The 21,223-nt window shown below is 44.4% G+C and overlaps 1 protein-coding gene across 3 annotated transcripts in view; it reads left to right on the forward strand.

Annotated features, from left to right (window-relative positions):
- itsn1 (intersectin 1 (SH3 domain protein)) overlaps positions 1–21,223 on the forward strand; it is a 93,541-nt gene that overhangs the window by 19,045 nt on the left and 53,273 nt on the right. For 2 of the 3 annotated variants that reach the window (XM_088914880.1, XM_088914882.1), the window contains exons 2-8: positions 9,887–9,946; positions 11,957–12,049; positions 14,940–15,003; positions 15,747–15,907; positions 17,281–17,457; positions 19,432–19,510; positions 20,749–20,858. In XM_088914880.1, coding sequence (XP_088771006.1) covers positions 9,919–9,946; positions 11,957–12,049; positions 14,940–15,003; positions 15,747–15,907; positions 17,281–17,457; positions 19,432–19,510; positions 20,749–20,858 — 712 coding nt within the window. In that variant the 5' untranslated portion in view covers positions 9,887–9,918. Of the gene's footprint in view, positions 1–9,886; positions 9,947–11,956; positions 12,050–14,939; positions 15,004–15,746; positions 15,908–16,132; positions 16,176–17,280; positions 17,458–19,431; positions 19,511–20,748; positions 20,859–21,223 lie in introns of those variants that run through there. The other variant, XM_088914883.1, reaches the window with a different exon arrangement.

The following is a 21,223-nucleotide window of genomic DNA, read 5'->3' on the forward strand; positions in this document are numbered from 1 at the left end:
TGGGACAAAGCCTTATGGACAGATGAGATGAAGATTAACCTAATCTTACTTTACCTTAGTGATGGAAAGAGAAAAGTATGGCGAAAGAATTGAACCGCTTATGATCCAAAGCATACCACCTCATGGTGAAGGTAGTGTCACGGCTTGGGCATGTATGGCCACCAGTGGAACTGGCTCACTTGTCCTTATTGATGATGTGACTGCAGACGGCAGCAGCAGGATGAATTCTCAAGTGTACAGAAGCATCTTATCTGCTCAGATCCAACCGAATGCTTCAAAACTCATTGGGCGGCGCTTGACCATGCAGCAGGACAGTGACCCCAAACATACTGCTGAAGCAACTATGGAGTTTTTCAGGGCCAAAAAGTGGAATGTTCTTGACTGGCCAAGTCAATAACCCGACCTGAATCCCATTGAGCATGCTTTTCACTTACTGAGGACAAGACTGAAAGCAAAAAGCCCCCAAAACAAGCAGGAACTGAAAATGGCTGAATTACAGGCCTGGCAGAGCATCACTAGGAAAGATACCCAACAGCTGGTGGTGTCTGTGGGTCGCAGACTTCAGGCAGTCATCAATTGCAAAGGATTTGCAAACATGCAAGCATGTAAGATTATGTTAATGCGTCCAATTACTTGTGGTCCCATGAAATGGGGGGGCTATGTATACAAAGGGCTGTGATTCCTATATGGTTCACCCAATATAGACATAAATACCCTCGAATTAAAGCTGACATTCTGCACTTTAACCTCATTGTTTCATTTCAAATCCAATGTGCTGGAGTACAGAGCCAAAACAGCAAAAAATGTGTCACTGTCCAAATACCTATGGACTGCACTGTATATGAGACATAAAGTGTAAGCTCACTAAAACTTTGGGACTACACCTTAACATCTGCTGGATCTACTTTAAGTAGTTAATTTTTTCTGCTGTTCTGCTCAGAAACTTCTGCCTTTCCTGAAGTTCTTCAATTTTTGTATGCATATGGGAGGCCCAGATGGTTCAAAAACACTTCTGAGAGACCGAGTGACAGTGCACAACTGCAATTACACACTCGCGGTGGTATTTTCTGCCTTTCTCGGATGCCATATTTACACGGTAGAAAGGTAGGCTTCTTTCTTGACAATTCATTTAATTCAGACAGTGATGTAGCAGTATCATATGGAAGATTTGTTAAAGTTTCTGTTACTTAAATTTTTTGCTTAATTTCCAAAATATGCAGCACTGTAAAACAGTTTATATTTTGGAGGAACCATATGTAAAGTGGACATCTTCTAGTTTACAGTGTGCTGTTTGATTTGTACTTGAACAGATGATATGCAGTACAAAGTGCAGCCTTTATCACATTGAATATTTGGTCTTTTTTCAGTGCACAGATGTGTACATTTCCTCCTTTCACTTAAGCCAGCGTCACACTACATGGCTCGACACGATTTCTGGTTGGAGAGCATGTCAAATTTAACAACTGGAGTTGCTGAATCTCGCTGCCTTTTCTGTCCTAGAGGGTGTCAAATTATATGACTAGAAATCGCAGGGGATGAGTAATTACACGATTCCCGCACGACTTTTCATCACAGTTCCAAATCTCGTATTGTACCGTGAGGTCGCCTCATTTTGGCAGCCAATCACCGCACCAAAGTAAACAAACAAGGTGGAGAACAAGCACGTAAACATCTTGAAAAATGTGACACAGGCATTGTTTTCAACAAATAAACATCTCCAAAAATATCATTCTTCTTTAAAAATATAGAACAAATTTACAAAAATAAAACTCATTTAAAAATATAAAACGCCTTTAAAACAGATATTGTAAACAAATTAGTATTTGGCTATAATGTGTAATATAAGGGGCACATTATCTCACAAGTACACGTCTGGCTCACTGCCCACCCCTACAAGAGGAGAATATCAAACCAGTTTGATTTTATCATAGTGAGTTGCAGAGAGTCGTAGGGGCTATTAAGAGCGCTGTGACGGAGTCGCTGGGGGTGTCACACTACACAACTGACGGTAATGGGTGTGCTGCGGCTCTCTACAACTCGCTGTGATTTTTTTATGGTTGTGTAAATGAAGGCTACGACTGAAAATCCTAGGATAAGTCGTGTGGTGTGACGTCGGCATAAAGGTTACAGTAGATTTGTTCTCCAATTATCAGGGAAAGTTTGTCTGACCACGGGATTTTTTTGGATAAACTCTTTTTGAAAATACTAATACAGTTTTATTTTTGGTTAACGAAAGTCAAAGTGCTGCACTAAAGTGCCAGTGTAATTCATGACAGAAGCAAATTGAGTGGGAACAAGAATAAAAGGGGACCCAGCAGTAAAACAGTGGATTTAAAGCCTTCGTGAATAGGTCTTGAAGTGACTTCTGAAAGTGTGAACAGTTGCAGAGCCTCTGAAGGATTTTGGTAGTGAGCTTTGTAGGCGTGGTGCCACCAAGGAGAGGCTGTGTTGCCCACCGTGTGCCACCTGGTCGTTAGCCGATGTCGGATTCAGAGCTGGGCTGGACTCTAAATCCTTAGAATAACCTGAGTCATTCAGTGCCTTACAGGTGAGCACAAGAACCTGTGAGTTCTCTCTCTGTGTCACTGGGAGCCTGTGCAGTTGACAGGGGACTTTGTTCCAGTGTTTTAGTTAGCAAGCAAGCTGCAGAATCCTGGGCACACTGAAGCCATTTAAGTACCTTCAGAAACACCATATTAAGCAAAGCATTACATGTACTTTATAAATAGAGTGCCCCAGCATTGGACAGAATGAGAGTTTTTATCCAGCAGTGTTGCACATCTGTAAGAAAGATGAAATAAAGCCAATTGGGAGAAAAAATGTATTTAAAGTTCTATTGGCCCTTCTTTAAGAATAAATTTGGTTCTCAAATCAGTATTTCAGCTAGTCTCCATTGCGATTTGATCAGTGTCAGCGCCTAAGTGGGGGGGAAGTTGTTTTGAGTACATTTTTTTAAAGAAGGAATAACCTTAAGGAAGTTGCATTTCTAAATATAAATATGTGCTATTTTATTATGTCTTTTCAGAATGCATATGCAGGGCAGGATGAATGAAGAGCAGTTTTGTGGCAGAGATTCCCATACCTTTTCTTGTTTGACCATTCCTGTGAAAAGGACACTGGCCTTGAGTTTGAGATGAAACGGAACAGCCTGTATGGGAACCATAACAACATAACGCCAAATTCTGCAATGAACTTAAAATTCTTAGTTGCTCCTCTTCGATAAGAGTAAGCCACGTATTGTGTCTGGCATACATACACTTCATTTCAAAATTAACAATTCAAAAGTTATCAAAAGCACTTTAGACATCTGTGGGATCCAGGTGGGATCCAGGAACTGCAGTCCCACTGGACAGTAAATCACAGGAGAGAAACTGCTGCCCCAGGTGAATGAAGCCCAGAGTGAAATTTAACCAGGACATCAGAGTTAACACCCCAGTTCGTACTAACAGTGTTCTGTCCTTCAGTATAACTACAATGAGTTTAACTGTCTATTACAGTTCTCTTACTTGGAGCAAAACTCTCATAGTATTCATGTGCATATAGTCTCCTCCAGTTATAGTAAATTGTGTAGATTTTCAGTATTTTTTCTTCATTTCTTATTCGTGGTCTACACTGTGTATGTCAACGTCAGCTCTTCATGTTGTACTTGTGTATCCTGCTAGGTTTCTGGCACTGTGTAACATCTTCTTGTATGCAGCACATTTTTAGTGATTCACGCCCGGGTGAACATTTCGGCCAGATGGTGTAATAAAAACATAGGCATGACACAGCACTATGTTGAATTTTTCTCAGACTGATGCAGTGTGGCGTCTCTGTGAGCATTAGCTTTAAAAGATGGCTGTGATTTAGCAAGCGTTCTCCTGAGATGCAGCTGTCTTTTAAGTTACGTGGGCTGTGTCGAACTTGTCTACATTGAAAACGGCAGAATTCTCAGTTCTCTCTGAGGACCAGCTGTGAAGATTATGCTGGTTTCACACAGATTTTGCTTGGTTACAGCAGTGCAGTATTCCAAAATGCCAGGAATTTACAGTACAAAATTTTACTGTCTTGCTGAAGTCGGGCACTGGCTCCTCACACTCAGTGGAGGCGGTGTGTATCCCTCCTAAAAAGCCAGGGTTGGCAGGAGGAAGATGCAGTGCTCTGTGGGTGTGCCGATGAGGCCTGAGCCTGATTTCTAACAGCTTCTGCCCCTGCCTCACCTACACACACGCACACATCGATCTCTCTGTACAGACTTGGCATTGACTCTCGATCTCAGCCCTTGGGAATTGAGCCTCTCTTCAGCAAACTCCACGTTTAATATTATTTTCTTAACTGTTACTATTTTATTTTATTAAAGCAACTTACATTTGAACCAATAAAGATGGGTGTTTTACTGGAATAATTCAGGTGAAGTACTTTACTCAAGGGTACAACAGCAGTTTTTCACCTGGGTTTTGAACCCACAAAATTCCAGTTATAAGTCTAGAACCCTACTGGTTCCTATGGCTTCCCAAAAGCTTGTCCAACCTGACATCACAATCCACAAAACCGAACTTGCCGGCCTTCTCTCCTGGTGAATTGTAGTGAGTGCCCTTCGATGCAACAGTGACAGTGGAAAAAACCTTGGTTGGGGAAACCTTTATAGTTTTGAACTGGGAACAAAAGGACCTGATACAAGTATTCAAAATCCTCGAAGGCCTTGACAAAATAAACCCAGTATATTTCTTCAGAGTAAACAGTGAGACATGGAGCAGAGGACACAAGTGAAAACTGTGTGAAAGTGCATTTAAATCTGAGAACAGGAGGTCCTCCTTTAACTGAGTGTTTTGTGTGGGGAAGCAACAAGCTACCCAGCCATGTTGTTGAAGATGATCCCCCTGCTTTCTTTCAGCAAATAGCTGGATAAGATTCTTGGGTTACTGAAGAACTGACTATCAAACAGGCCAGATGGGCCCGTGAGCATGTGTGTGTCTAGATGGAGGGGAAAGCTTGTTGGCTGTAGCTTAAAGCTTCAGACAGATACTAAGCTGGTTTCGTTAAGCTTTTTTTTTTTTGAAGGTACAAGGGATGTAGCCCCCAGTACCCACAACTTGCTCAAGTAAGGACTGGGATAGCCCAAGATCTGGAAAAAAAACTTGTGGGAGCACAGGCACTCCTGGAATTTTGCTGTGACGCAGGTAATGCTATACATATCCAGCCAGAGGATGAGGGTGTTTCTCCGTTTAGAATTTAAAATTATAAGCTATTTCTTGGCCTCCAACACTGTGATATTTTTTTGGTTTTCTATCGTCGCCTTTGCCTCCCGGTGTTTCTTCCTGTGAAGGAAGGCTGTGTGCCTGTGTAGAGGATTAATTCACAACGCCCCTCCTCTTCTCCTGGTTAGTCAGCGCGTTCTTATCATTTTTATGTGTTTCCACTACCTTTATCACATCTTTATGCCTTTAATTTCACTGCTGCAAATTGTGTTGAGTTTCTGGTCTGCATTTATCAGAAATGTACTCCAGAAAGGGCAGTTTCAAAGGGCAGTTATCTGACGCAGAGATGTAAGGAAACCAGGCAGAGAGAGTTGCCCCCTCTCAGTGGCAGTAAGTCATTCTGACATGTTTTTTTTCTCAGATACTCAGACGTTACAGATACCTTGAATCAACTGGTAAAGAAAACCACATTTACATACAGCCAACTGCAATATACGGTATGTTTAGAAGAGCAAAGAAAAGAATCACTGACCATGCTGTTGTCCCTAGAACAGCTGGCTTTCTGCCTGGACAGTGTTGAAGGAGAGATGAAATGTCTACTTGGTTTCCATGAAATGTTTTGCAGTACTGAGCAACATCTTGCACAACATCGGCTCTAGGTAGTAGGGTCTCTTCACTGTGCAAAACAATCCACCCTGTACATCTGAGATGTGTGCTCGGCACCAGGCTACAGATCCAGTCCTCTGTAATTCTGTCCTGTTCCTCTCGTTCTGCCTGCACATGATGCATGTTTCTGTTTGCTGGTGCCTGACCCTAAGATACCACGTGTCATGAGCCAATTGTCCAGAGTGGTTCAGGCCTATCAAGTAGGACATCCACATTATAACTGTTACAGTCTCATCTCCCAGGACAGCTGTTGGTACATGAGGGTGTGTGTTGGTCTGCTGGAATGATGCATGGCACTACATCAATGACTAGTCCTCGATTACTTAGCTACACCTGGCCCAACTAGGTTGTCCGTGTTATTCATGGTGAGGTGTCAAGACTTGTGATCCTCCTGTCTGAGGCCTTTCACTGACAGGCTGTGCTTGAACACAACACCTTACTGGGTCACTCACCTTGATGAGTATGAACAGCCCAGATTGTGAGTCTTTCTGGATTCTCGCCAAGCCTGACATCCAGCAGGTTAAACCACCTCGTCACCTGTGTCTAGTCAAGCTAATCATTATTGACTTGATGAAAATGTGGCCAAAATCCTTTAATCAAAATCTGTATACGTGCAACAGTCATGAGACGCATAACCAGTCATCAGTTTCTTTTGTCTAAAGGAACACTCTCATTCTTCACGGGATTTTTCTCTTGTGCTGCTGTGCAGACCCTGTGCTGCTTATAGTTGCCTCGATGTCATGCACTCGGATATCGCAGTCTGTGCTGTAGCGCTTGACGCGAGTCGTGCTTGTGTAAACGGTGGGGATAATGCAGATCACTGTGAATCACGAGAGATCCAGCTGGGGGAGGGGAGGGCTGGCCGTTTTATCTGCTTAGCTCTTACGCACACACATGCTTGCGCACATGCATACACTTACCCACACATAAACACACAGTCGTGCACACGCGGGCCATGCTTGTGTAGGCCTGACTAGCTGTGTCCGTTTCTGCTCTCAGTCCTGCTGCCTTTATATACTTCTGTTAAGCTCGTATACTATTAGGCGCCCAAGATGTCTGAAAAACATAATAGCTAGCTTTTCCAGTGGGGTTCAGTCTCTTTAGTTCTCCCAACATGTTAGAGCTGCGCATTATAATGATTCAATCACTTGATTTTAGTATGGCAAAGCTGGTTTATGGATTGATTTGTTTTCCTGTGTTGTGTGATTTTTTAAAAGGACCGTTGTGCTTTAAATTGGAAGCGCTGTCGATGAGGGCCGGGTTAATAAACACAAGGACTCTAGTGATTGTGAAGAATTTCTCTCCTCTTGTGCCAGCCAGCCAGTCAGTAAGGTGCTGAGTAATCAGTGAAAGTGACTTTGGCTGCTCTGTCATAGTGAGTGTGAATCACGTGGATTTTGTGCCGTTCTGACCCCTCCCAGAGTGACTCTGAGCTTCGCTATCTCAGGCAGATCGAATGGGTTTCACGTGGACGTGAACACAGCAGTGTTCTGCATAAGCCTGTAAATCTTGCGAAGCTTTTTACTAGGGTCCTTCTGTGCTGGAATTCAGTGCTGTTGTCAGCGTTTTGTGTTGTGAAATCACGCATCATGGCAGAGCCAGTTCAGAAATAAGGCCAGGGGGAACTGTCCTGCTGTTTCCAGTAGTTTGCACTTTTTTCCAAGTCCAGCAGTGTAGAAAAGTAACAGTACTCCCTTGTGTGGTTCTGTCTAGCTCGTAAATGATGCACTGTGTCTGTCATAGCCGTGTTTTCAGCAGTGCAAGAGGATTGGATGGAGCAGGTTTGCGTTGGGCTGCTGTTGTGATCCCTGTGCCTCTAGCTCTCTTTCCTGGAGTGCGGTTGCACCTGGAAGTAGCATGCTGATGACCTTGCGAATAACAGTGCTAGCGTTTCCATGTAAGCTTCCTGTGCAGGAATCTCAGAAACTTGACACCAGTAGAAACAGATGAAATCAGCTGGGTTTGTTTGGTTTACCTGGGTGCAGCTGTCTTCTCCTACATGTAGTGCCATTCAGTGGCTATTGTCTGAAAACATTGCATCATCAGGCTGGAGAGGCAAGCTGCCACTGGGTCTACAGTAGCTTTGAGTAGCTGGTGAAGACTGAGACTGAAGGCTTCCCACTTAGGGAAGTGTGATTCTCCAGTTTCCTGCCATGTACAGCTTCCACATTTATAGAGTACACCATGAATACATTATAGGACAAAAGCATGTCAGGCTGCAGGAGGTGGGTGATACCTAGGAGAAGCTCACATAGGTTTCCTGTGAGTGAGGAAAGGTAGCGGAATCAGTGATCTTCCACTTTGAAGATATAACAAAATGCTAAGGCCTCGGTACTTGGTTTTATAAAAGGAGCTATTTTCACATGTCCTCCTTATGGACAAGTTGGTCGGTGAAGTGTATTTGAACATAAAAGTTAACATAGACTTAAAGATCATAGAGGTTGAGAGGCAGGACTTCTGCCTTTCGTGCTCTGTTGAAGCAACCATGATCAAAACCATGTTACTGTCTGCGTAAGGGGGGGGCACAGGCCTGTGAGAGAGAGAACTAGCACGCGACGGCACAGTCACCAGTTGCCTTCGGTGCTTGGCTTTGAGATCAAGTGATTTGTCTTTAATCAGGATGTTTCCCGAGAGTTGTTCTGTTTGTCTGCAAATGACTTGTGCGTGGCAGAACGGTGGCCAAAGTGCAGCAGGCACTGGCTGCAGCTGCTTACAGCCGAGGGTGTCAGAGGGACAGTGTTGCCGCCCTCCAGACGCTGCAGAATTCCTTCTCCTTCATGAGTCGCGGTGCTCCGAGCTGGGAGGAGGAGCTGGTCACAGCTGACAGCAGCCAGGCTGTGCCGGCTCCGGAGTTTCTCTCGGCTCTGCTCGGCCCCCACAGCGTGGCAGGAGAGCTGGTGTTGGCCCGCATGTTTGCAGTGTTGGGGTGCTGAACTCCCGGACAGAACACACTTCAGCTGACCCATAAAAAAACATCTGGTTGCTCTAGGGAGCGGTGGGTGGGAGGGCGGTGCTCATTGCTGAGTAAAGTTTAAACGCCGCTGGAAGTATAAAAACAGTGTCCTGAGGAGAAGACCAGTGACTGCATGGGTGTGTTTGAAAATGAGATTGGATTGGGGGAATCGCTGACTGCCGATTACTGTTGACTCCGGAGCAAACGTAATCAATTATTAATGGAACATTCCTGTTCTTAACAGGGCTCTTATGGGTGGCCTGATGTGGACAAAACATGGAATTGATTCAGTCTTCTATCCAAAAGACATAGAAGCGAGTGGTTTTAATTCTTTAATATTAAAATGTCAGCAGTGAGAACTTTTGAAGCAGGTTTTCCTGTGTTCTGTAACAGCATGTCGCTATTCTCTCTCTGAGATCTCTGTGAACAATAGCAGGGATTGATTACTGGTGGGGGAACAGCACCTGCGATTTGTGAGACTTCTATTTGTAATATTCTTTCAAAGGTGGGGGTGAGAAATCCGGCATTCATAGATGTAGGAAAGGGAGAGTTTACATCTGTAATACCAGTGTGTCCATAAATTAACTTTATTAGTCATTTACAGCATCCTGGAGTCCTGTGTGCTCGAGACTTTATTCCGCTACTTAGAAACCAAATGCAATAGAGAGATGCACACAGTCAGGTTTTTAGATTTTTGTTTACAGAGTTTAAGAGTAAAAATTGACATCAGTTTCCTTAATTAAAAAGTATTTTCAGCCCCCAAGTTCCCACTGTTTCTTACAGCATGATGTTAATGGGATGGAAACAGTGCAGTAAAAGTAATTTACCCCACGTCTTTGTTCTATCTGCCCACTTTGTGGCTAGAAGGATTGTTTCTCAGCTCCCTGGTCATGTTGCTTGATTCTGATTTTGCTTGTGACCACGTCCCAAACTACACTTTTGTATCAGAATATTATTTTTTGTCTGTGTCTAGTTTATAACCTATTCATCTAAGTTATGGCACTTTCCTTTTGGCTTCCAGAGCAGCTGTTGCGCATGTCTGCGTCATGTGTGGGCCGAGAGAGTCAATCTGTTTCATCTCCCTTTGCAGGCGTCTGCCGAGCTGCTTAAGTTGACAGAATCATGGCTCAGTTTCCAACACCTTTCGGAGGTGAGTACCCATCCTTCTTTAGTGAACCAAGGTGCCTTTTTTTCCCTTGAAAGGAAGTCTGTTTTGCTCTCTTACAAAGGGGTTCCGCAGCCATGTTTGGGGGCGTTGTTTGCCTAAGTAGGACCACACTGCCACCCTCTCCTCTCTCGGCCTGCAGGCGCACAGCGAAGTGAAAGTTGTAACTGAAGTGGTAACCTGGCCCCTCGAGGCAGGTGTTTAGCTTTGCTGGCTAGTAATGTATCCTCTTCTCTTTACACTGTGAGCTTTCAGCTTCCGTATTTCCTTACCTTGACTCAGCCTGCCCTCCCGGAGTCTGGCCTATACTTTTATGCTAAATTTCCTCTTTCAGTCTACGGCTTTGCCGATGAGAAAGAATTTGGCCAGATTGGGCTCATTTTTTCATTAGATTATTATTCCTGTCCGTACGGGGACACTGTGATAAACGGATTGATAGCAGGCCTGCGATCTGTCCGTGGTGGGCAGTACAAACTACTCCCAGGGGTAAAAACAAAGTCCGGTTTGCCTCTAAACAGAAGCTGGTTAGCTCCACTGCAAGTGGATCTTTACTTTCTGAGCCTCCTTTACACTTTTAGTGTAGTGGTTTCTCAAAAGGCCCACACTTCTGGACCTGTTGAAATTAACCTGCAAAATCACAGATCTATTTTTTAAAGGCCCTCACTCTAAAATGAGACCGTGTTCAAATTGACGGTAAACCTGCATTGTACTTCTAAAACCTTCTTAAGAAGTTCTAACTGATGTATTCTTGCATATTTGTCTGTTGGTAATAAAAGGAGATACAAGTTATAACACACTTTATATATAAAAGTTTATGTAGCAACTTTGAAGCATCTTGACGTAAATGAAAGGTATTTGCTGGAGAAATTGTTTGCCATCTAACTTAAATAAGGACCATTTTGTTCAGTATATGAAAGATAAACAGCAAATCTAAAACGTACAGGATTTGACAGAACACATCTTCAGGTCTTTGAAAGCTGCCCTGCTCTCCTGTAGCTCACTGCTTACTTCAGTCCTGCATCTCCTAGAAGGCCACACTGTTTTGTTTTTCTTTTCATCTGAAGTATTTATTTAATCTAAACATTTATACATTATTTATAAATTAGGCCTAGGTTTTTTATTTTTTAATGATGGTAAAGACACTGGACATGAGATACTGTATCTATAGAATTTCATAGAGCCTTTACAGAAGCATTACCCCCACTCCCCTGGGGCAATGAAATGGCTCCTTGATTTTATTTCAAGTCTGGGCCCCAGTAAGAGCCAGAATTGACCATTCCCTGATGTGGTCCAGGAGGCCTAGTGATGTAGTACACTCAGTATGTCTTTGTGAGCAGGGATGTGCTCACACAGTGGCCAGTTCTCATGGTCCTCATTCAGTTTGCCCACCAGCTGCACTGCCTTGCAAAACTGTTCTCTGCCTTCCAGTTACGTCCCATTCTCTTGAATTCCCAGTTCAACAAACTTCACTGCTCAACAGTGGTGCAGTTTCACTCACTGCTCTGGCATTTATAATTTAACATAATTTTTAATTAAATAGCATGGGATTGTATTAGATTGGGGGAAATACTGCGAGGCACTGTATATACAGTTTACTTATAAAGTTAAAAGTTGGATAAATTTGGCATTTCAGTTTCCTGTAATAACAAGGACTTTTCGCTGTGGTACCACTTCTTACACGAGATCAGTAGATTAAAGGCGGCTCATACCACACCCTAGCGCTGAAGGAGTGGCGTGTGAAAGAATGGATCCCGAAAGCTGACGAGAGGCTTCCTTTTAGTAAAAAAAAGAAGGTTGTCAGGAGTTTAAGTACAGACCGAAAAAATAACTTGAAATGTTCACATAAACATCTGTAGCTTCACATGTAGAAGGATACCGCTGTATTTCTCAAACCCTGGCAGCTCGTTCCTGAGAGCAGTGTCGTTTGGGGGCCACACGGAAGAGTGGCCGCCATGTGCCGACGCTAAGCCTTTCCCGGGTTTTTTTTCCTCGCAGGGGGCCTGGATTTCTGGGCCATCACCGTGGAGGAGCGGGCCAAACATGACCAGCAGTTCCACAGCTTAAAACCCACTGCAGGGTTCATCACCGGTAAGGAAAGGCAGGCGGTTTAGCGTTCACCTTCTCAGGACAGGCAGCTCTCTGCGTGTCCCTTCCTCCCCGTTACGCTCTGGACTTTCGCTAAGTGTCATGTGCTGCACAGTAACTGTGGTGGCAATAGCTTACACATCCCGTTTCTGAGATTAACGGGGAAATGGACACAAAATCAAATCATGCATAATTTCTGGGTGATAACTTGGAGTATCGTTGGTCTTCTAATAAATGTGTTTCATAAAAATGTTGTTACTACAGCTCCCCCAGCTGTTCTTTGTCTAGATGCCTCTAGATGCAGGCAAGGGAACACGAGAGCAGCGTTCAGGCCTGTGGCCAGAGGATATTTTTATGTTGCACGTGGGGTCATCGCCAGAAGCTGTTCTGTAACTCATTCATGCTGAATTTAGTCTTCCCCTGCACATCTTAACTTCCTTTACTTGACCTTTTGCAGTTCACTAAGAGAAAAAAGGGCTTTTGGAATGACGAGAAGCAGATAAAAATATCAACACTGAGTCAACAATGGATCTTTTTCTTCTAAAAAAGGCTTTTGTACTGTTGTGCTATCGGCAGCAATTGAAAAGCAAGTCCGTTTCTTCATTCTTTTTTTAAAGTTTAATACAGATGTTGAACTCCCACGAGCTTTAATACTCTCTAGCTCTGAAATTCCTGATTTACCTGATTGACTGGTCACAGAACCAGCACCAGGACTGGCTGGGGACACCGTAGACTGGGCACATGTTTTCCGACACCAGGACTGACTGCCCATTCAGCACGTTGCTCCAAATTGCTTACAAGAGGCAGCGTGACTCTTGTCCGCAGCATCCGGCAGGCAGCAGGGCTTTGATACTGTTACTCCAGCACCCAGGCAGCTCCCTGATGGAGGAGTTCTGCTAATGCAGTCCAGGCTGGAGAATGGCGCTCGACCTGCTGCTCCCTGAGTGCTTGTTTTACCAGTGGAGGAGCCTAGATGCAGCCAGGCTGCAATGGATAAACGTCTCTCCTGTAGTGTGAGAAGCAAGCCCTGTCCACGGACACCATTTCACACACTGACATCGGTGTTGCTTAATACGCTCAGCTGAGAATTACACTTAGGAGGACAGTTAAAAATGCCTTTTTAACGGCTTTTCAGTCCATGTGTGAAAGATTTGCTATCGAACATTGATTTGGAAAGAGTGGCTTTGCCTTCGCCTTGTCGAAGGCTGAAGATTGCGTTTCGAGTGGCTCACTATCCAGCTGTCAGCAGAGCGCGGTTTAAAGCACGGTTTGAAGCCTGTCTGCTGTGTGCCTGTTTTCCCTGTTCAACATGATGAAGACTGTGATAGTTGTAGGACAGAAGTCATGAAGTTGATACATTAACTACTGTAAGCTACTTGGTGACAGAGGTGGCTAAAACAGAACTAAGCTGGAATTGTTTTGCAGTTCTTTTAAGTGTTTACAAAGCATACATTTTGACGTGGAAAGCTTTTATAGTTTTATCTAATGGTGTTCTATTTTTATGAATGGTGTTCAGTTAGTTCTGCTCTTCTCAAATAAATATCTCAAATGCTTTTTCTTGCCCTGTCCAAAACCCAGTTCTGTTCTTTTAGGACAGCCTGTTGAATAGATCATCATGCTGCCACAGTTAGTAATAGCACACATGGGCACAACACATGGGTTTGCCAGTGAGAAACCATTATCCTCAAGTGAGAAACATTATCCTCGGTGTTGAAGACTGGCATTGCTGGACTAAAAATGAATCGGTTGTAGGAGAGCTGACTTGAACGTATTGGGAGGGGAGGTGATTTTGCAATTGCAAAACTGTTCCAAGGTTGAAGGAGTGCTACTGATAGGCTTGCAGAACGGGAAAGTCCCTGCTCTGCTTGGCTTGGGGACAGGGTGTGTGAAGTGTTAACCACACCCTCAGCAGATACCTCTTCAGGCCACTAGAGGGGAGTGATGTCTTTTTGGTTGATGTTGCATCAGCTGAACATCCATGTAACAAACTTGGGTGCTAGCTCTATGTGCCACAGCAGAATATTGTGGGGACTAAGCTCAATATCCCTGGCTTTCATTCAGCAACACATCCGGCTATTGGTTCGAAGTTAGATAGCCTGTCTGTCACTAACGGGCATTCCACATGGTGTGGGTTTATGAAAAGCATCTGCAAGGTTAAATCCTATACTGACTGATCCAGTCTTCTTCATAAACTGTGTACAAACTGCTGTGCTTTCAAACTTGGGATATCCACAGGGTTGATTACGTTGGTATTTCTACACTGTATCTGAAGCTTGGCTATTTGCTAGTTTGTTGGTTATAACACAGCCGTCTTGTTTGTTAAAACTGTACTTGTTGGCAGTGATGACTCCTCTACGTTTGTCCAACACATCTTCATTCTAGCAGATAGAAATGAGTATTTTCCATCAAGTTTAAGCTGCGTGGTGCCAATACTTCTGGCTGTTGCTGTAAATTACAGATGGGATCTGGAGTGTATGGATTCACATTGTAGTTAGTGGGATATTAAGGGTCTTTAGTGAGGGTTTTCTGTTCCATTTCAGCGTCAGACGGTATTCTTCTTGCTGGAAACCAGACATTGTCTAAAATTAAACTTGAATTAGTAAACCTTGTAGACTCTTAATTTGAAACGAGTCACTTGAAAGAATTCTTTGATTTCCAGACTGGGAGGAACTTGGTGTGACCTGAGCCCTGGAGAGAGTCATCAGTTCAGTCCACGACTGTAGTGATGCTGTGTGTGTTTTGATAATCAAATGTTATTAAGAATTCAATATCTGCCTCATCTTTGAGTAATATTCAGGAAGCTGAAACACACAATTAACTCCTGCCCTTTTTTAGTACTTAAATGACAGTTGCTGTTTTGAAGTGTTAAGAATCCTTTCTTTTTTGTAAACAGGTGATCAGGCTAGGAATTTCTTTCTTCAGTCTGGACTGCCCCCTCCCATTCTTGCACAGATATGGTAAGACCTTGGTCCCTTCCATCATGGCCATTAGGTACAGTGATCCACATTCCTGGATTGTCTGTTAGTCAGATTAATATTGAAGCCTTGTAATAAATGTGCCATCCACTATCTGGGTCATGACATCTAATGCTGTTACAAGCTTAATCCTAATGGAGCCAGACACTGGGCAGAGGGTTTCACTGGAAAGCTTTTGTTCCTGTACTGTTTATTAATTTTGTTAATAGGCTATTTGTTGTTATACACTAAAAATCTAGTTTTTGGTTTTGTATTTCCTTCATTACGTATAAGGCCTGCATGTATTGAAAAAAACTTGTTTTCTTCCAGAAGATAATGCCTCCCCCTTTTCCTCATGGCCCAGTCTTTGTAGATGTTTACCTGTGAGTGAACTGTAATGATATCTAAGTGTGGAAATGAAGTTTTTAAGTTCAAATGTGGTTTTCAGAAACATTTCCTTGACTTTGACTGCAGTCCAGGTAAGCGACAGTAACTTGTGCGCAAGAGCGAAGTTTACGTTGCCTCACAGGGCAAGGGGGAGGCAGTTTTAAAAGAAAATTAGACAGATTAAATACTCATTTAAAAATCTTCATCATGGGTCGTGCTCCATTGGGGGGCACTCCCAGGCTTCAGGCTCGCACCTCGCACCACGCCGGTAAGCGAAAGGCGCTGTCGTTTGCTCCGCCTGGCCTGGCTGTGGCGAGATGCGGAGCGCAGCCCCTCTCTCACGCCCTCGCGTTCCCCAGGGCGCTGGCTGACTTGAACAACGACGGCAAGATGGACCTGCACGAGTTCTCCATCGCCATGAAGCTCATCAAGCTGAAGCTGCAGGGCCACCCGCTCCCCCCCTCGCTGCCTCCCGTCATGAAGCAGCCCCCCTGCACGGCCCCCACGGCCCCGGCCTTCGGTGAGTGCAGGCTCCTGGGCCTGAGCAGTCTGGGAAGAGTGGAATGGCGCAGTTCCGGAATAGTGTTCGCTAGCATGCACAACGCATCATCCTACTTTCATGTCCGCTGTAGAAATTTTCATTGCTTGTCAAAGAACAAGATGCCAGGCTCCAGAACATAAAGCATTTAACAGCATGTGACACCTTGACTTTCTTTGCATCCTGTCTCTACAGTCACAGGCTGAAGTATTGACCCCTCATCTCTAGAAGTGCTGTTGACTGATACTAGGTGAAATAATAATTTTATTAAACTGTATTGATTTCACTGTACATCTTTTTTAAATTTACTGACTTGACAGCCTCACCAATAGTAATAAAGATGCTGTTAGCGGAACAGTTTTTTTTTTTTGCAGAGTGGAGAGACGACCTCCTGATGTTACGCTGTCAAAATGAACTGTTTGAATATCTTTCAGTAACTCTAAAATCAGTTCCCTGAGCAATTTCTTTTGTGGTTTTCTGAGCAGGATAAAGACAGGCATTGGCTAAGCGCAGGCGTGCAAGTTTTCAGAATATGAGAGACGATGACTTTCTTTTCAAAACTCGCTCTGCATGACACTTTCACAAGACTTTCACCAAAGCCTTGTTTGGTTGATCCACAGGCAGCTTTGGCGTTCAGCCTGTGTCTTGAGTGACTTACATGGTGTCTCTAGTCTTTTGTTTCATGCCTATGACTGCATAGATAAAAGTTCTGCAATATCATCCCATTATTTCCTTTTCTGACAGTCAGATGGGTAACAAAAGTTCTGTAGTAAAATGAGAAAAGTGTGCTTAAGGAGTCTCTCTGTTGCGCCAGGGGCAGGTGACCCTGAAAGGTCAAGATTGGTTATCGTCTTGTTCCCTCTGATCCTGAGAGTCATATACTGGATTTCTTTCTCAATGAGGCCAGACCAGGTGTGCTGGTGGGGTAACGACCTGATGGCTGTGACTGGCAGCTCTTCACATCCAGTTCTGTTTCATGACTCTCATCTCATTCATGATTTCCTGATTCTGTCTTTCTGAATCACAGGGAGTATTAGGCTTGTCTCCTTTCCAAACCAGACAAGAATGGCTAAAGTTAGTGGAGTCCGATTTCTGTGAATTAGTGGGGTGAATGTCAAAGCTTTCGATAATAGAGCAAACCCTGCTGCTGTTTTGCCCGTTTTAGGGTAACCAAAATATTTAAACGTGCATTGGTAAAAAAAACTACGTTTAGGCACACCCTTTCCCAATTTTAGAAGATTAGCTTTATTGTGTTCCTTTGAAAATGTGGAGGAGATTTTACACTGGAGCAGATGGCTTTGTGCCGTCTTCACTTCTGAAACAATAACTGGGGTCTAAACCGTTCTGTCTTGAAGGAATGGGCGGCATGGCTGGCATGCCGGGGATACCGGGAGTTGCTCCAGTGCCAATGGCTCCCCTGCCGGTGGTAGGAATGTCGCCCCCTGTGGTGACACCGGTTCCTGCACCTGTACCCCCAATGGCCAACGGAGCTCCGCCCATGATTCAGCCTTTGCCAGGCTTCGCCCATTCAGGTACAGTCCTCCTCCATACGTGTACACTAGAGCTGTGGGGCCTAGAGCAGTAATGGCCAGTACCCTGCTTTCTTCCAGGAAATAGCTGGACAAGATCCTCGGATCTAATAACTAATGACACCCACACAGGCCAAATGGCCTCCTTTTATTTGTAACTCGTCTCATGTTCTGACTCCTCTATAAAGTAAGTCACCAAGACAGAAATATCAGTTCTCTACGGGAAGACATGTTGCTGTAATTAAGCACTGCTTTCTGAGCACTCATGGCCTCCAGCTGCTGTGCAGATTACCCCTTTGACTGCCCATGAGTGATGGCCAGCAGTATGCTGACTGAGTAAGGCAGACAAGAGAACAGGCTGCACTCCTGCTGTCCTGTCCTGCTCTGTTTGCCCTTCCCTATCAGCTTCACGATGGAGTGTGAGAGCAATCTTGCACTTACAAGCAGTGCATTAATTAGGGCTGTGATGAAATTCCTTTAATGTATAATTAAAGGAATTATATCTTATTAATTATTGTTAGTAGAGCATTACAAAAAATTGCTGTTCAGTTGCAGGCAGATTAAAGGAATTATACCTTTTTGATCTTTTCTTTCTTTTACTAAATTGATTTCTATCATTTTTTAACAAAATTGAAGCAGTCGCATTGTTTAGAAGAACTTGGAAGTGTTTAACTGTGACTATCCAGTCATACAAAATAAAACGTCAATTTGGGCGGTACTGACCATACTGCCTTGTTGCAACTGTTTTATTCAGTTTTCTCATCCGTGTTTCCGCACTTGAGAATTCCTTGACAAGTCCAGAAAAAGCCCCATGTCGGGGCTCTCAGTGCTGTGATTGAACAGTCCGCTGGTGTGTCCCTTGATAGCAGGTCAGCCTGCTTCCTGTCAGCAATCTTAACCACTGAACACGTGGTCTAACTGTGGCACTGCAGGAAAGAGGAAGTGCTCTTTCCTTTACTCGACCAAAGTTTGTTTTTTTTCCTGTGGTGTTCTTCCCCAATAAATCAACCTTCTAACTAGATATTACACAAAACTGTACTGGGTCAGTCGGAGATGAGTAGGGATCTGGCAGAGAGAAATTCCTGTATAAACCAGCAGCCAGGACATACAGAGGTTAAAACTGTTACTCTTCTGATTATGGAGGAAAGCCAGGAAAGACCAGACTGAGCTGCAGATACAGTACCTGATAGATTAAACACCAAGGCCTGAGAATCTCTAGCTTGCAGAGGCTCTGCTTGCAACACAGTTCTGGAATGGTGCTAGGAATTGCATTAGAAGCCCAGTATTGGGGGGATTATCATATTATTGCTGATTAAGTAGGTCTCCACCAATCCATTGAGATTCCATGGTAAGAACATGTTATCACATTTATCATGTTAAATGTGAACAATAGGTGGAATATTTGCCAGTCTTGCTCAGTTGGGGCCAGATGGCTCATTGATCTGAAGATTTGGCCCAGCTGTTTCTTGATTGAGTCTATGGAATGGGGTTCACTAACATGGCAGGGCAGTTTGTTCACCACACGTTGTATAAAGAATCAATTCCTGATTGAATTCCCTCCCTCTTCCCCCCTCTTCCTGGGTCCTAGCTTCAGTGTTTGTTCTGAGAGGGACTCCTCTGGGTTGGCTTTCTCATCGTTTTTTTCAGGATTTCGAAAACTTGTTGTAAGATTAATTTATTTCTGTTCGTCAGCGTAGGACAATACTTTAAGCTCAGGAATGTGTGTGGGCACTGGCAGCTGATTCCAGAATCTTTTTTTCTACCATGGTGACCAGACCTAAGGTAAGGATGAGAACCTTAGCCTGAGTGCAAGCAGAAAAGGTAGACAGAGAGGAGCTGTTCTTCCTTATGGTTGCCTAAATGCCCTTTTTTGTTTCAGAGAGAGTGGTGTGTGCTTCTCTGTGAGGAGAAATCCAGGTCAGAGTTTTCATTTATTCATCCTGTTTTTATTCTTCTTTCTCTTTTTCTCTGCGGCAGCTGCAACCCTCAGCAAAGGCTCCTCTTTCAGCCGCTCCGGCACAAAACTTCAAAAGGCGCAGTCGTTCGATGTTCCAAAGTAAGTGAAAGAATGTTTTCCGCGGCAGGTATAGAGTCTTCTCCGGTATGTGTACATGGGGAGAGATTACTGGGAGCCCTTGGGCAGCTGGTCACAGAAAGGGAAACCGAGCCTTGTGGTTTTGCGGTGCCTCAGGAAGACCAATTAAACCTCCGCACGCTCCTCGTGTCACTCTGCCTGCATCTCCCTGCAGCGCCGAGTCTCATTTCCGGCCGCATCGCGTTCAGTGTGCTGTCCCCGTACTGTTATTACAGCAGCTCACTTCCTCCCAAGCTGCACTGCTGCCACCGAGATCCTTCTGTGACGGTATGATTAAGCCTGCAGGAGGCTGGCTCAGCAGCTTCTCATTTTAGTGATAAAGTGGCCGGGCGTTTCTCAGTAAGTTTGCTGACTGAGCAGCACCATGGAGAACTTTGTCTGGAATCCCGGTCCCAGCGGAGACTTCTTGCTGTAAGTGTTCGGTTTTCATTTGCAGTCATTTTGTTTTCTGTGAACGAAAGCAGTTCAGACTTAATTCTGCTCTCCCGAGCATGATGTTTAAATGCAGAATCCAGACGTTCCTAGGACAAACAGAAGAGAATCAAGAACTGGGGGTTGGTGCACAGCACTGTTCCGTAACGCCCGTCTGCGAGTATAAGAAAATACACACTGTTTCAAAGTTGTAGTTTTTTCAAGAAATAAGAAGTAGGGCGACTACTTCATTTGTTCATTTCAGAGTTCATACTCTGTGTTCATTTCATTTTTCTGACCTTTTTGTTCAAACTTTTATTCATTTGTTGAAGTGTTTGTATTTTCCATCTCTCGACCAGCTCTTGAACACTCTTCCCACAGCCTGTTATACAGAGCTTGTTTTCACCTACAGTGCTCAGGAATGTAAGAAATTGGGCCAAATTACAAAAGAGGAGAGATCATTTGGCTTGTCGTACAGCTTTGATTACTTGTAGATGACTGGTCCAGGGTGGCCTGGGCAACAGTAGCTGTTTGCGCTCTGTCCTGCGGATGAACTGTGGAAGTGAGGCCCTGTAAGTGACTTGTCCACAGCAGTGGGTCAAGCATGGCTTCTTCCCCTGGTGCCTGCTGGATAAAGGCAGGAAGTGTGTTAGTTTTGTTATCGACTTTGTCCTGAAGGGTCCGGGTGAAGGGTGCTCCCCTCTCCTCTTGAGACTGTGCAGAAAGGGGGCGTGTGCTCTGCGGTGATGTCATCGTGAGCGGCGGTCTTCTCTCTCCTCTCGTTGCAGTGCGCCAGCTGCCTCCGTGCCCCAGGACTGGGCCGTCCCTCAGTCTTCCCGGCTGAAGTACAGGCAGCTTTTCAACAGCCATGACAAAATGATGAGCGGACATTTAACAGGTGTGTGCTCCAGCGCTTGCCAGCTGTGACTTTTTCGATAATCGGGATCACATCCCTGACTCAGATTGCGGGCGGATTGGAGTGACCCGTACAGTCGGGAGCCTCACCCGCTCTCTTGAGCCTGACCCAGATCAGGAACCAACACTTCAGCTACCGACGAAGATGAAACTTTCCAAGAACGAGAAGAGGAATTTGCTTATTTTTGAGAGATTTTGTGATATTCAAATTCTGTCTGCACTGAATCCGCTTTCACCTTTAAAAATGCGCCAGCTGTGGAACGACCACAGTTGCACGTCAGAGGCACTGGGCCGTTAATAACACTTATTAGCTTATAGTTGGTGGCTAATGTGCTAATTACTTTTTAT

Source organism: Atractosteus spatula, chromosome 4, assembly GCF_055471065.1.
Source record: "Atractosteus spatula isolate fAtrSpa1 chromosome 4, fAtrSpa1.hap1, whole genome shotgun sequence".
NCBI classification, from domain to species: domain Eukaryota; kingdom Metazoa; phylum Chordata; class Actinopteri; order Semionotiformes; family Lepisosteidae; genus Atractosteus; species Atractosteus spatula.